This window comes from Leuresthes tenuis, unplaced genomic scaffold (genome assembly GCF_036924035.1).
Source record: "Leuresthes tenuis unplaced genomic scaffold, fLeuTen1.0.hap1 SCAF_5, whole genome shotgun sequence".
NCBI lineage: Eukaryota > Metazoa > Chordata > Actinopteri > Atheriniformes > Atherinopsidae > Leuresthes > Leuresthes tenuis.
In genome coordinates this window covers 26,969,152-26,982,443 of record NW_027325359.1, presented here as the reverse complement: position 1 = coordinate 26,982,443, position 13,292 = coordinate 26,969,152, and the positions used below count along the sequence as shown (strand labels likewise).

At 38.1% G+C, this 13,292-nt stretch overlaps 1 protein-coding gene across 1 annotated transcript in view; it reads left to right on the top strand.

Annotated features, from left to right (window-relative positions):
* Nucleotides 1-13,292, top strand: part of lsp1a (lymphocyte specific protein 1 a) — a 44,264-nt gene that overhangs the window by 25,002 nt on the left and 5,970 nt on the right. Inside the window, exons 7-12 of the mRNA XM_072386521.1 lie at nt 1,210-1,253; nt 3,610-3,691; nt 5,053-5,190; nt 6,364-6,462; nt 6,785-6,871; nt 7,414-7,519. Of these exons, the coding sequence (XP_072242622.1) occupies nt 1,210-1,253; nt 3,610-3,691; nt 5,053-5,190; nt 6,364-6,462; nt 6,785-6,871; nt 7,414-7,519 (556 nt within the window). The remainder of the gene's footprint in view (nt 1-1,209; nt 1,254-3,609; nt 3,692-5,052; nt 5,191-6,363; nt 6,463-6,784; nt 6,872-7,413; nt 7,520-13,292) is intronic.

Here is a 13,292-nt window from a genome sequence, read left to right as displayed (position 1 = left end):
AAGTTGGTGACTACAACAGTGCCATGTAGGAGGAGAATACTTGAGAGACTTAAAAAAAATCTAAAGTGGGCTGGTATGACAACCAGTAAAACCTAGTAAAAAGACTTACTAAACCTAGTAAGTCTTGAAGTATCTCAATAGGTAGAGGGAAATTAAGTGATAGAAAGTTTGTAATACATGAAAAAAATTCCAATAATTAGGGAAAAGGCAGTAAAGAGTTTAGGTAGGTGGTACCAGGCAGACTTGAACGATGGAGACCAGGCAGGGCAGTTTCAGAAAGATGTTGCTGAGGGACTGAATAGAATAGATAAATCAGGGCGTCCAGAAAAGTTGAAGCTGTGGTGTCTGCAGTTTGGATTTTTTCCTCGGTTGATGTGGCCACTGTTTGTGTATGAGATTCCATTATCTGTTGCAGAAAAAAATGGAAAGATTAGCTAGCTTTTACATTAGAAAGTGGCTAGGTGTTCCTGGGTGCTTAAGTACTGTAGCACTGTATGGGAAAGGTATACTCCAGCTCCCAGTATCTAGTTTAGTAGAGGAGTTTAAATGTACTAAAGTTAGGACAGAGCTCATGTGAGCTGGGATTAAAGATGTGGTAGTTAGTAAGGTGGTTCCAAACCCAACCAAGGGGAGGAAATGGAATCCAAGAATGGCGAAATCAATAGATGAATACAATGTAAGGGAAAATAATACTGAAATGAAGACGGCAATAACAAATAGAAATTAAATGAAATTAAATTAATTGAAATAACAAATATAATCTAAAACCAAGTGTTAAAGGAAATGAATAGCAAATTAACACAAGTTCAAATGAATGCATTAAAACCTAAATTGTGCATGGCAAAATGAACACGAGGGTAGTAACAAAAAGTTAATAGCAGGTCTTAAAATTAGAGTGGCCTCTGTGACTGCGTGTGATTATTTTGCTGTTTGAGTATTGATACTGGTGCAATAACGTGTCAGCAGCTTTTTACTATTGTAGTTGCTTGAGGTGTTGCAAGTTTTAAGGACTTTACTTGAATTTAGCCCCACCCTTCCATATAGCTGTTTTTACTGGGGATTCTTTGATCATTTTACTGTTTGCTAATCAAATCAAACCATCTAAAAAATTATTTTCTTTAAATTTTGTGTTGGCTGGAGCTGTGTAGGTCTTAGGGCTTAAAGCAGAACTCCTGGGCTAGATCTAAAAAAAATTGTCTTCTTTTTCAGATCACAGAGAGAACTGAGTCCCTGAACCGTTCGCTGAAGAAAAGGTAAATATCCTCTTTAGTGTCCAGATCAGGTTCACAATAAACAGTGAAAATTCAGGTATTTTCAGAAATATTTCCTCTAGAATTCTGATTTACTCCAACAGCAGTGCTGACAGACTCATTTTACCAGAAAAAATTCAATCATTTCTGGATTTTTTGGCTTGAGAAGGTTATGTACACTGGGCAGTAAAAGTACATAGGCAGCCAAACACATTTTCGAGTTTCTACAGGAGAAATTGTGGGCATAGCTTTATTTCTAACAGGTGAACATTGGCAGAAAATGTAGTTACTTGAACAAGCCTGTGTTGAGCTAATCATGTATAGGTTAGGTTTCCCTCAGTGGGAAAGTCCAGTTTACTGTCTGTCCAAAGACACAAACAGATCTCTGATGAAGATCTCAGTATCTCAGTATCTTACCTAACTGAGAACCAGTTAGGTAAGATTGACTTTTTGGCAACATAAGTGTTAGGTGTTTTTTTAACTACGTTAAAGTTGGAGCATGGACATTAGATGTCCATTCAATGTTGCTGTAATATCCAGATTGATATTTTTTACATATATTTTTTAGTTTTGCAAAACAGACCATATGCATTCTCAGAGTGTCCTTTCATATCTGAGCAGTGAATGTTTTAGGTGAGGCCAATCTAAGTTGAATGAAGTGGCACCTAATGATTATTGTCATTGTAAATCAGTCTTCCTATTTATTTTCAGATTAATTTGTGTATTATTCAGTTTATAAAAAATGAGTCCTCTTTGTTTTATTAGTCTTATATTATTGTATTCATATCATCTTTTCTGGTCAGGATGATTGTGAAAACCCAAATGTATCAAGTATGTCATTTTTCAGAGCAGTTTTACTGATATCGCTTTTGGTCAAATGATAACCTTTAATTTCCTTGTTTTCACTGACAGATTATTATGTATTTCTTTAGATATGTTAGTTTATAACCAGACTGACAGATGGAAGGTTTCACTTTTTTTAACTTTGCACAAGTTAAAACTATGTCACACCTTCCAGCTAGCAACCCTCTCAACAGCACACGACAAATTAGGCTCTGAAATATCAAGTGTGAGAAGCCATGAGTGTATATGGCAAACCATTTTAACATTTTAATTCCTCTTTGTTGTGTTTAGAAATTTAAAACAGCTAAAACAAATGTTAAGTATAACGTTGCCTGTAGAAAATTATATTTCAAGATACCTTAAACTGTGATTTTACTTGTGAAAACAAAACCAAAGAAAAATATTTAAGTTGCTATTTTAACATCGTCAATATTTCTTTTGGCTTTTACTTCCTCTTGATGACTTACTTTCCTTCAAGATATGCATCTGCAGTTTAGTAGATAACACTTACCTCAATGAAATTATCATTACTAATATGTGTTTTCTTTCATTTCTAAAAGGTAAAACTATTTCAGATATCCAAAATGGGATTTATTGATTCATTTTTCATACCTGCTCATCCTATGGCCCATGGGGTTGGGGAGCTGGAGTCTATCCCAGCTGCCTTCAGTCAAGAGACAGAGTACATCCTGGACAGGTCACCAGTCCATAACAGGAACAACATAGACAGAAACAACATGCACACTCATACTCACTCCTGTGTCAGTAATAATATACAGTTAATAGTATGTTTGTTTTTTTGGACTGTGGGAGGAAGCTGGATAACTCACAGGGAGAAAATGGAAACTCTGAAAAAAACCCAGTCAAGATTCAAACAGGGAACCTTTCTGCTGTGAGGCGACGGTGTTAGCCAACACACCTCGAAGGGGATTTTATCAAAATTCTAGTTGTTGATCACTGCATCTTCATTTTTCTAACTTTTAACTAGTTGTGAGGATAATGCATATTTATAAAGGATTTTTTTTTATTGTCAGTATGTCTAATGTAGTCAAAATGACATCATAAATACATGGAATGACTTTTGGATACCTAAATGAAACGTAACTAGTGACAAATGGCCTTTTTCCAGGTAGGAATTCAAATCCAGAGATCCAAAAATAGTCATTCTCGATGTAAAAAAAAATAGAGTGGCTATTTGAAGTTGAAAGACCAGTCACATGACTGGCAAAGGTGACATAATTTGTCCCAGGGAGAATTACATTTCTGATATCTGGAATGATCATTTTGGATCAGAATATCGTTATTGTCTGAATGACCAAATTACTTTACTTTGAAAGACTGAAGACATCAATGTTATGTATCTTATGTATGAAAAGGCAGAAATTAGGGGTTCCAATGAGTAAGAGAGTCAAAAGGTACACTTAGTGGTCACAATGAGAAGTGTGATTAATTTAATTTTAAATCTATGTCTCTAGTTCTAACTGACTGCATTTTTTGTTGTGTTTTTATGAATTAGTAACAGCTTCAAGAAGACACAGCCTCTTGTTCTTCTGTCCAAGATTGATGACAAGATGGAGCAGTATGCCCATGCCGTGGAGGTTAGCTGACACACTCAAAAAATGGGGAGCCACCGGGGACATAATTCAAAATGAGCTTTCATACAAGCTTATGAAGTCAAATTCTCTCAAATACTTTGTTGAAAACCTTACACACATACTAATGAGATGCTCTCATATAAATAATAAATACTCTCATACACACTAATAAAGTCAAACTCTCTCACATTTACTGAAAACCTTTCATATAAACTAGTGAAAGCTTTTCATATAAACTAGTGTGAAAACCTTTCACATAAACGAGTGTGAAAACCTTTCATGTAAACTAGTGAAAGCTTTTCTCATAAACTAGTGTTAAAACCTTTCACATAAACTAGTATGAAAGCCGTTCACATAAACAAGTGAAAATCCTTCATATAAACTAATGAAAACCTTTCATATAAACTAGTGAAAACCTTTCACATAAACTCGTGTGAAAACCTTTCACATAAACTAGTGAAAACCTTTGACATGAACTAGTGTGAAAACCTTTGACATAAACTAGCGTGAAAACCTTTGACATAAACTAGTGTGAAAACCTTTCACATAAACTAGTGTGAAAACCTTTCACATGAACTAGTGTGAAAACCTTTCACATGAACTAGTGAAAACCTTTCACATGAACTAGTGAAAACCTTTCACATGAACTAGTGTGAAAACCTTTCACATGAACGAATGTGAAAACCTTTGATATGAACTAGTGTGAAAACCTTTCACATAAACTAGTGTGAAAACCTTTGATATAAACTAGTGAAAACCTTTCACATAAACTAGTGTGAAAACCTTTCACATGAACTAGTGAAAACCTTTCACATGAACTAGAGTGAAAACCTTTCACATGAACGAGTGTGAAAACCTTTCATATAAACTAGTGTGAAAACCTTTTGGGTGGTGGGAGGAAGCTGGAGTACCCAGAAAGAACCCACGCATACCCGGGAAGAACATGCAAACTCCACACAGAAAGGCCCCAGCCGGGAGTTGAACCTGGAACCCTCTCTCTGTGAGGCAACGGTGCTAACCACCACACCACCATAAAAAGTAACTGTGAAAATGAAGATAAAACAAGACAAATCAATAGAATTAGACATATCAACAAAGACAAACACTGACATCAAGAATAATGTGTCTTGTATTTTGATTGTTTTTGATTTGTCTCTTATTGAAAAAAAAGATAAAGATTGATTTACTAAGCTGTGATGGGCTGGCGACCTGTTCAGGGTGTACCCTGCCTCTCAACCAGTGACAGCTGGGATGGGCTGACCTTTAGTTGGGTTGTGCGGGTATAGAAAAGGGATGGATTACTAAGGGTGGTACATGAATGCTGGAATGTGTGAAAGCAAACATGTTATTTTTCTTTTACACAGAACTCTCAGGAACCCCGGGCAGTGAAGGCATCACTGACTGACCTGCCCAACTCACCAGAAGTAGTCATCTCAAAGAAAAACCTGTTTGAAGCTGGAGAGGCCTGGAATCAGAGTCCAAGCAAGGGAATTCCAGTCAAGGTGAGAAAATGCTCACAGACCTGGTTCTCTCAGATGTGTGCTTCACTTTAAAGTTAAATTAATTATATAAGTGTTGTCCTTTGACCTTCTGTACAAATCTTTTTAAAACTTCTGGCAGAATCAAAATGTATGATATGACTGACAGCTGAACCTGGTGACTAGCTAGTTTCGGCACAGCATGTAATTCTAGTTTTGAAAAGAACAGATGACTGAGCGACAGGTCCTAACTTAACATATGACTTCAAAGATGCTATAATAATGGTGAAACGTTCCTAGCAATGTCCTCCACAGAAAATGTTAAAAAGAACAGTTGTTTTTTCCCGAGATTTAGTTTAATGCAACAGTGCACAAGAATATGTGAATAACATGGAAAGCATCGCTGTAACAACGGCTTCATTTGATTAAAGAAACATATTACTGAAGGTTCAGATTCTGTAACACAGCCTAATCAGGCTGCAATGATGCTTTTGGACGACAGTCAATGCTTTAACACATTAATGATTAATATTCTTGTGGATATTTCTTATTTAAATGTCAAATCTAACCTAATATATCATAATTGTATGATCATGACATTTCTCTCTTACTCTCTCCATATATATGATTTACTCATTTTAATCCTTTACACAGTTATGTATATCATGTTAGATTTTAACTACAACTTTTTTTTATTTAACACAATCTTCAATCTAATATTACTTTAAAATCAAGTGATTACGATTTAATTTTACTTTAGTTTTGTATATTTTTTAAAATCCAAAATTTGAAGGATTACATTTTCAATAATTGATTATGTCTACAATATAATATAGTATAATGCAGTATGATAATGTTAGGTATAATGTTGCTTTGATATTGACGTGATTTAAATGGATTTTATATAGTATTGTTTTAATATCGTATATTTCTGAGAAGTCTTTTTGTGGTGATATTTTAGTGATCATCCCTGTAACAGTCAAAATGGTATTGTCAGTGTTATTCAGATCTTCTTGAACAAGGGCATTTTAACAACCACCTGGCTAAGAATGAGCATTCTGTTATCTGTACTACTATGTGATCTTAAGGTCAGCTTAACATTTACAGGGAAGTGGAGCAGGTTGATGCAGTAGAAGCATCTGTGTGCAGAACACTTTACATTCAAGCATCTCATGCATTCTGTGCTTAATCAATCAGGACACCGAGAGCCTGAAGGTGGGAGTGGCAAACTTGATCACTCAGTGGGTGAAAGGTCCCTCAGATAGCAGCAGTAGACAACTGCAATTCAGACCCACAGTAAGTCACAAATATAACATCTTCCTCAGCTCAGACAATAATCTGATATCCTCTGACAGTTTGGTATGTGAGGTTCCCCTCTGTGCAACAGGAAAATACAACTGAGAACCATTTTTTTCTCTCTGTTATACCACTGACAACTTTCTCTTTGTTTACTCAACTAGAAACACTATTCTGTGACTGACAAAGTAGCTTTTAGATGAGAAATGGCTTATCTAAAATAAGAAGTGTCTTAGTGTATTGATGTGTCCAGTATTTCATTGAAGTGTTTGCTCATTTTAGAATACCAATCTGTTTGTCTGATTCTTCATTGACTTATTAGGATGTTAAGCCTGGAGATGTGATGCAGAAGAAGAACATGTGGGAGATCGTTGGAGATGCGTCAGGGAAGCCGGAACAGAGAGTGAAGGTTTTTGTTCACCTGTACAGATTTGCATCTACAGAAAAACAGATATTTTCAACCTCAGACAATCATGTTTCGTCATGAGGTTACAACCAGAAAGCTACCATGCTCATTAAAACTTTAGAAGTCAAATACCATACCGTTGTCAACCAGAACATAAATGGGACAGAAATGGTATGACATGGACCAGCGGAACCTCAGCTGTCTGAATACTATGTTCAGATCATATTTGATTATTATGTTCTGTATCAAACATGTTTTTACCAAACCTTCAGAACATGATTAAGAATGAGAATGGGGTAAAACAAATTCTCACATTTGGGAGACTTTTGGCATTAAATGTTTTGGTAATAAACTAAATATTTCTGTTGAAAATGTTACATGCTAAGGGTAATGCCAACATAAAGATCCTGAATAATTTGAATATCTATGAATTCCTTCACTTTAGGCGTCCTTAATCACTCCCTTGATTTTCATTGATGTCTTTATTTTTTTAGTTTTCATGTGCTAATAAAAAGTCTGAATACATCTGTTTCATCTCTCCTTAGGGTTCAACAGCCAGTAAAAAGTACAAATTTGTTGTCACGGGTCATGGCAAATATGAGAAGATTCCTGTGGATGACCAGGAGAGGCGAGAATTCAACAGAAAATCTGGTAGGACCACAAACAGGAAGTAGAAAGAAAACACTCTATGACAGATTTAAGGTGAAAAAAGTGACATTGCGTGATGTATTCTAATTAAGGCTTGTATAATTGGACACAGAATGTCAATACATTGTTGAGTACTGCTAATATTTTAGGTAGAGATATTGGCTGAATCAAAATTAAGAAGAGAAAAGAGATTAACATTTCAATATCAATTATATAAAAACAATGTCCAGAAAAGTTGGGACGTTTTCTTAAATGCAACAAAAACTTTATTCCGTTATCTGTTTTATTATTTGAACCTTTAACAGGTGCAAGTAAGTACAAAGGAGTTGCTTTTGGTGTCTTTTATCTGACCAACCTAGTTGTAACTTGCACAACTAGTATTTAAATTTTATAATTAGGAATACAAAAGGAAATCAAATAAAACTTTTTTTAAGATTTAAAGAAGAAAATGTTTTCACATACTTTAAAGGTTTCACATTATGTTATTTTTCAGACTAATCATAAAATATATTCTAGTCATATTTGGCCCTCACTACTCTAAACAATGATCTTAACAATAATAATGAACTAGTTTCTGGAGTTTTTATGTTAATTAATTACAAAAAGAAAAATACAGTGATAGCCACAACAAAACTTAATGGATAGTAACATTTCTAAAAAGATTTCACAGTATTTTTAAATAGCTTTCGGGATTATCTTGAATTTTTTGAAGATGAAACACAATTACAATAAACACTGATGATCAAAGATTATTAACATGTTTTGGCAGAACCCAAATTAAAATGTTAGTAAGATCTATTCTCTTCTAAGACACTTTAATAAAACACACTTTGTGATCTACATTAAATAATTGATTCTAATTACAAGAAAACATCTTGTAATGATGACACAGTAGTCTTACATCCTAAATATGAGATAATGCAACATAGACTAATGAATTTGTGAATCATCAGCTTTTTTTTAGATTTCCACTGGATCAAAGTAATTCAATGATGGTGAGTCGGTACATACAAAGCTTCACAGCTAAAATAAACTTTTAAAAGCTTATTTGGGGCATTTATTTTCCAAAATGCAAACAAACATACAGTATAAAACCAAGGTCATCTGCTTCTGACTGTATCCATGGTAATGTTAGTTTCTGGCAAAAGTTTATCATGACAAATATGGCTTGTGAGCCTTTACACAACAGAACTGACGCCACTTGTAAGGGTTCTGTTAAAGAAGCTAAAAGGTTATCATAAGGAGGGAGGAGGAGTGGCTGTCTCTATGCAGCACCGAAAGCCATATGCCTTCACGACACACAGGATTGAGACCAACATAGGACAACTGTTGAATTTCTGAGTTACAGACAATAACAGGACTATAATTTAATAAAAAAAACTTTTGTTACTACCTTGTTAGGTTTTGTCAATGAAATTACTTGGTCAGGGTGAGAAAACAGTCAAGGTTAGGGATAGAAAGCATTATTTTTACAACGTGCTCTCTGCATTAAATTGTTTGGTTACAGTTAGAAATCAAAACTATTTTATCAGTGTTAGAAAACTATTATGTTTCGGATTAAAATTACTTTATTTTTCAAAGTACCAGTCTTCACATGCAGTTGCTCTCGCAACCACTAGAGATACATTCTTCTAACATGATTCTAAGTTGTATCTGCCTGCATGAACATAGGGCGCATGGGTACATTTTGGGGAAGAGGACAGTCTCCTTGAAACTGTGCATGCTAGTGAAAAACCTTGTCCAGCTTCAGTTAAGAATGTCGTCATCCCACATGACATTAAAACCTTGCACTTGTCAGTGCAAGTCTTCTCCTCTGGCTGCATCAGGTGGCAATATCCTCTGTGACCACACAACTCTGCCCTGATCAGCTGAAAGTATCACCGAAATACATCACATAGAGTGGCAGACCACTCTAGTTTATTATCCAGCACCACCCCCAGGTATTTGCAGGCCTGAACAGTCTCTATCTCCATCAATGCAGACTAACTGGTATGGAGTTTTAGATCTCCTGAAGTCCACCACCAGCTCTTTGGTTTTGGTAGTGTTCAGGAGCTAAAAGTTATTTTTGGTCCAGCCATAGAAGGACTCCACAAGGTCCCTGTACTCCTCCTGACCACCGTGCACACATGCCACAACAGCCGTATCATCAGAATACTTCTGTATGTGGAAGGACTCTGAGTTGTACCTGAAGTCTGATGTGTACAGAGTGAAAAGAAAAGGAGCCAAAACGATACCCTGCAGAGCCCCAGTACTGCATTCTAGTGTTCCAGAAACACATCTCCCCATCCTGACGTACTGTGGACTTGCAGTCAAATAGTCCATAATCCACAATGTCAGGGAGGGGGCCACACCCATACCTAGAAATTTGTCTTTGAGTATGGGAGGCCGTATGGTGTTGAAGGCACTGGAGAAGTCAAAGAACATGAACATCCAGATAAGCATATGCCCGATGCAGCATGTACAGAATCGTGTCTTCCACTCCTATGTGTTTCTGGTAGGCAAACTGGAGGGGGTCAAGATCCTTAGCAACTTGCAATCTCAAGCAACGAACAAGGAGTCTCTCCAAAGTCTTCATGATATGAGATGTCAAAGCCACCAGTCTGTAGTCATTCAGCTCCACCGGTTGCTCTAATTTGGCCACCAGTATGAGACAAAAAGTTTTCCACAGCACCGGGACTTTTTCCATTTGAAGGCTCATATTGAAGAGCCTCTGAAGAGGGACTGCTAGTTGACCAGCACAGTCCCTTAGAAGTCTTGGACAGACTCCATCTGGGCCTGCAGCCCTCCCTGACTGAAGTCTCCTGAGCTCAGCTCCAACCTCCTCTATAGTTTGACAAAGAGGTTGTAGCGGAGGGATGACGACAGGAGTGATGTTGCTACTGCAGAGGTGGAGATACAGCTGAACTGAGGAGGCCAGACGGTGGGAGCAGCCACAGATGTTAAGGTGCAGCTGGGCTCAGGAGGCCTGGATGTGGTAGCTGCCACCGATGTGGAGGAGCAGCTGTGCTCAGGATGCCTGGTGCTGGAAGCTGCCGCACAGGTGGATGTGCAGCTGGGCTCAGGAGGTCTAGTGGTGGAAGCTGCCGCAGAGCTGCAGGTGTAGCTTGACTCAGGAGACCTGGTGGTGGAAGCTGCCGAAGAGGTGGAGGTACAGCTGGACAGAAGAAGCCTGTTGGTGAGAGTTGCTGCAGAGGTGGTGGTGCAGTAAGGCGGAGGATGAGGTTTTGGCGATGCGAGTTGTCATTTAGGCGGAAGTACAGCTGGGCAGTGGAAGCAGTATAGAGGAAGCAGCTGAAGTGGTGGAGGTAGAGGGAGCAGCAGCAGAGGTTGAAAAAGCCACACTATCAAACCTGTTGTAATATTGATTGAAAGTATTGGCTCTGTCCACATCACCTTCCACAGAATGAGTTTTTCAGTCTGTATCCAGTGATGGACCTCATGCCCCTCCACACCTCCTCGGTGTTATTGTTCTCCAGCTGTCTCTCTACCTTTTTCTTGTACTCCACCTTAGCTCGACGTAGGGTCTTTTTAAGCTCCCGTTGTACATTCCTCCGCCTTTCTCCATCCCCATTCTGGAACGCCATCTTTTTCTGGTTCAAGAGGTCTTTAATGTCACTATGATCCATGACTTATTATTAGGATAGCACCTTACAGTCCTCACTGGAATCACAGTGTTCCTACAGAAGTTAATGTAGTCTATGACGGTGCTGACCCTCCTGTCCATGTCAATGTCCATTTCTTCTTCCTCCAGCGGTACAGCCCAGTCTGTGACATTAAAGCAGTCTCTCAATGCCTCTGGTGAACACCTCCTGAAAGATCTGGTAGTAACAGGAAGTCTTTGTACACAAGGTCTGTATGTGGGTTGTAGATAGACCATGCTGTGATCAGATCTACCCAGTGGTGGAAGAGACACTGCCCTGTAAGCCTCCTTCACATTAGCATAAAACAGATCTAATGTCCTTTCTCCACGTGTTGGACAGTCCACATACTGTACGAAGCCAGTCAGGCAGGACGATAGAGAGACGTGAAATCCCCTGTGATTGCAATGAATGCTTCAGGATGATGGGTCTGTATACTAGCAACGGCGTCATGGATGACATCACACGCCGTTGTTGGTGCTGGCCTCGGTGGAATGTGACCAGCGATGACGACTGTATATGGGAACTCTCTCGGTCGGAATTGGATGTTTAATTCCGCGTCCAATCCTTGACAGTGCCAACAGTTCCTCTCTTGTGTACACTGCTCTAGTACTGGTAGCAGTGCACATTGTCAAAAATTTTCAAATAAAACAAAATATAAATAAAAAGCAGATCACTAAAAATCACTAAAAAAAAGGTTAACTAAACTAACTAAAAATTACAGATAATTATGTAAATGATGAACAAAATTGAGAGCTACACAGACTTGCTGCCGATAATCATATAGGTTGCATAGCAACCTATTGATAAAAACCTATATAATACCTATATAAAATACCTATATAAAACCTATATAAATATATAAACCTATATAATGTAAATCGGGCAAGCCTGAAACATGTTAGATTAAGCAGAAATACAGTATCAGTTACCTGTCACAGCAGCCGGCTGGAGCAGAGCTCTCCACAGAGCCCATACATCTTTTGCACACTGGCATCATATGCGACATTAAGAATTGCAATTAGAGACATCAATGACTGCTCACCGGTGTCGGACTTCCTGTTGCTGCAAATAAATTTCATATTTTAATTTCATATATTAGGCTACCCAAAACTTATTATTCTTCTTGTTTATATGTATAATATCATTATATAATTTGCTTTTGGAGTGCGTTACCATGGACTCATGACATTGTCAGGATCTGACGTCATCCGACATACCTACATGACAGCTGTTACACGAACACACCAGATTTATAGTGAAATAGTAACAACACAGCCCTTATAGATGGATCCTGAATGGGGGGGGGCTTTAATTACACTTTTAAAGACTGTATTACATGTCTTAAACCATGTAAAATGCATGAACAGAAAGAAGGGACTCACCTGTTGAGTAATGCACATTTCCTTATATGAAAAGCCTGGACATTTTCATGTTGGAATGGCGGGATGTCAGAATGGCGGGATGTCGGAATGGCGGGATGTCGGAATGGCGGGATGTCGGAATGGCGGTTACCGCCCCGACTTTTGGTCTTGAACATGTCATCACTGGTCAGATTTGGCAGGTGTCCAGAGAAAGTCCGACATTGTTTTGGCAATCGGATGCAACATTTATTTTAGTGACCTTTGATTGGCGTAACTGGGTGCGATTACGTGAATAACTATTTCACTGTATTTAGCCAGCAGTTTCAAATGGGATTCTACGTCGCCCAATCTGGCGCCTGGAATGCATTTGACTATGGTTGCTGGTGTATCTAATGCATCGTTTATGACTATAGAGCTGCCGATAACCAGGTTTTTGTCCTCAGTGGGTGTGTCACTGAGTCCAGGTATAGCACTTTGCGAGCAAGACTGCAAAATACCAATATCCTTCAAGCTACTCACACAGATTGAATGCAGTTGTTCTGACTTCCATACCCTGTATCACGATTGTTATCACCGGAATCAAAATATCTGCTGTGAAAAAGGATTATTGGATCACTTGGTGGGGAGCTTTCTTCTTCAGTGATTGGAAGTTTTGCTGTTCAGCAACCAGTGACTCTATGGCCTGTGGAAAAGAATACAGCAGCTAAGGTGTGATAGCTTTCGCTAGCTGGTAGCTAATGCTATCACATAAACGTGTTAAAGTCCGTAAAGTAA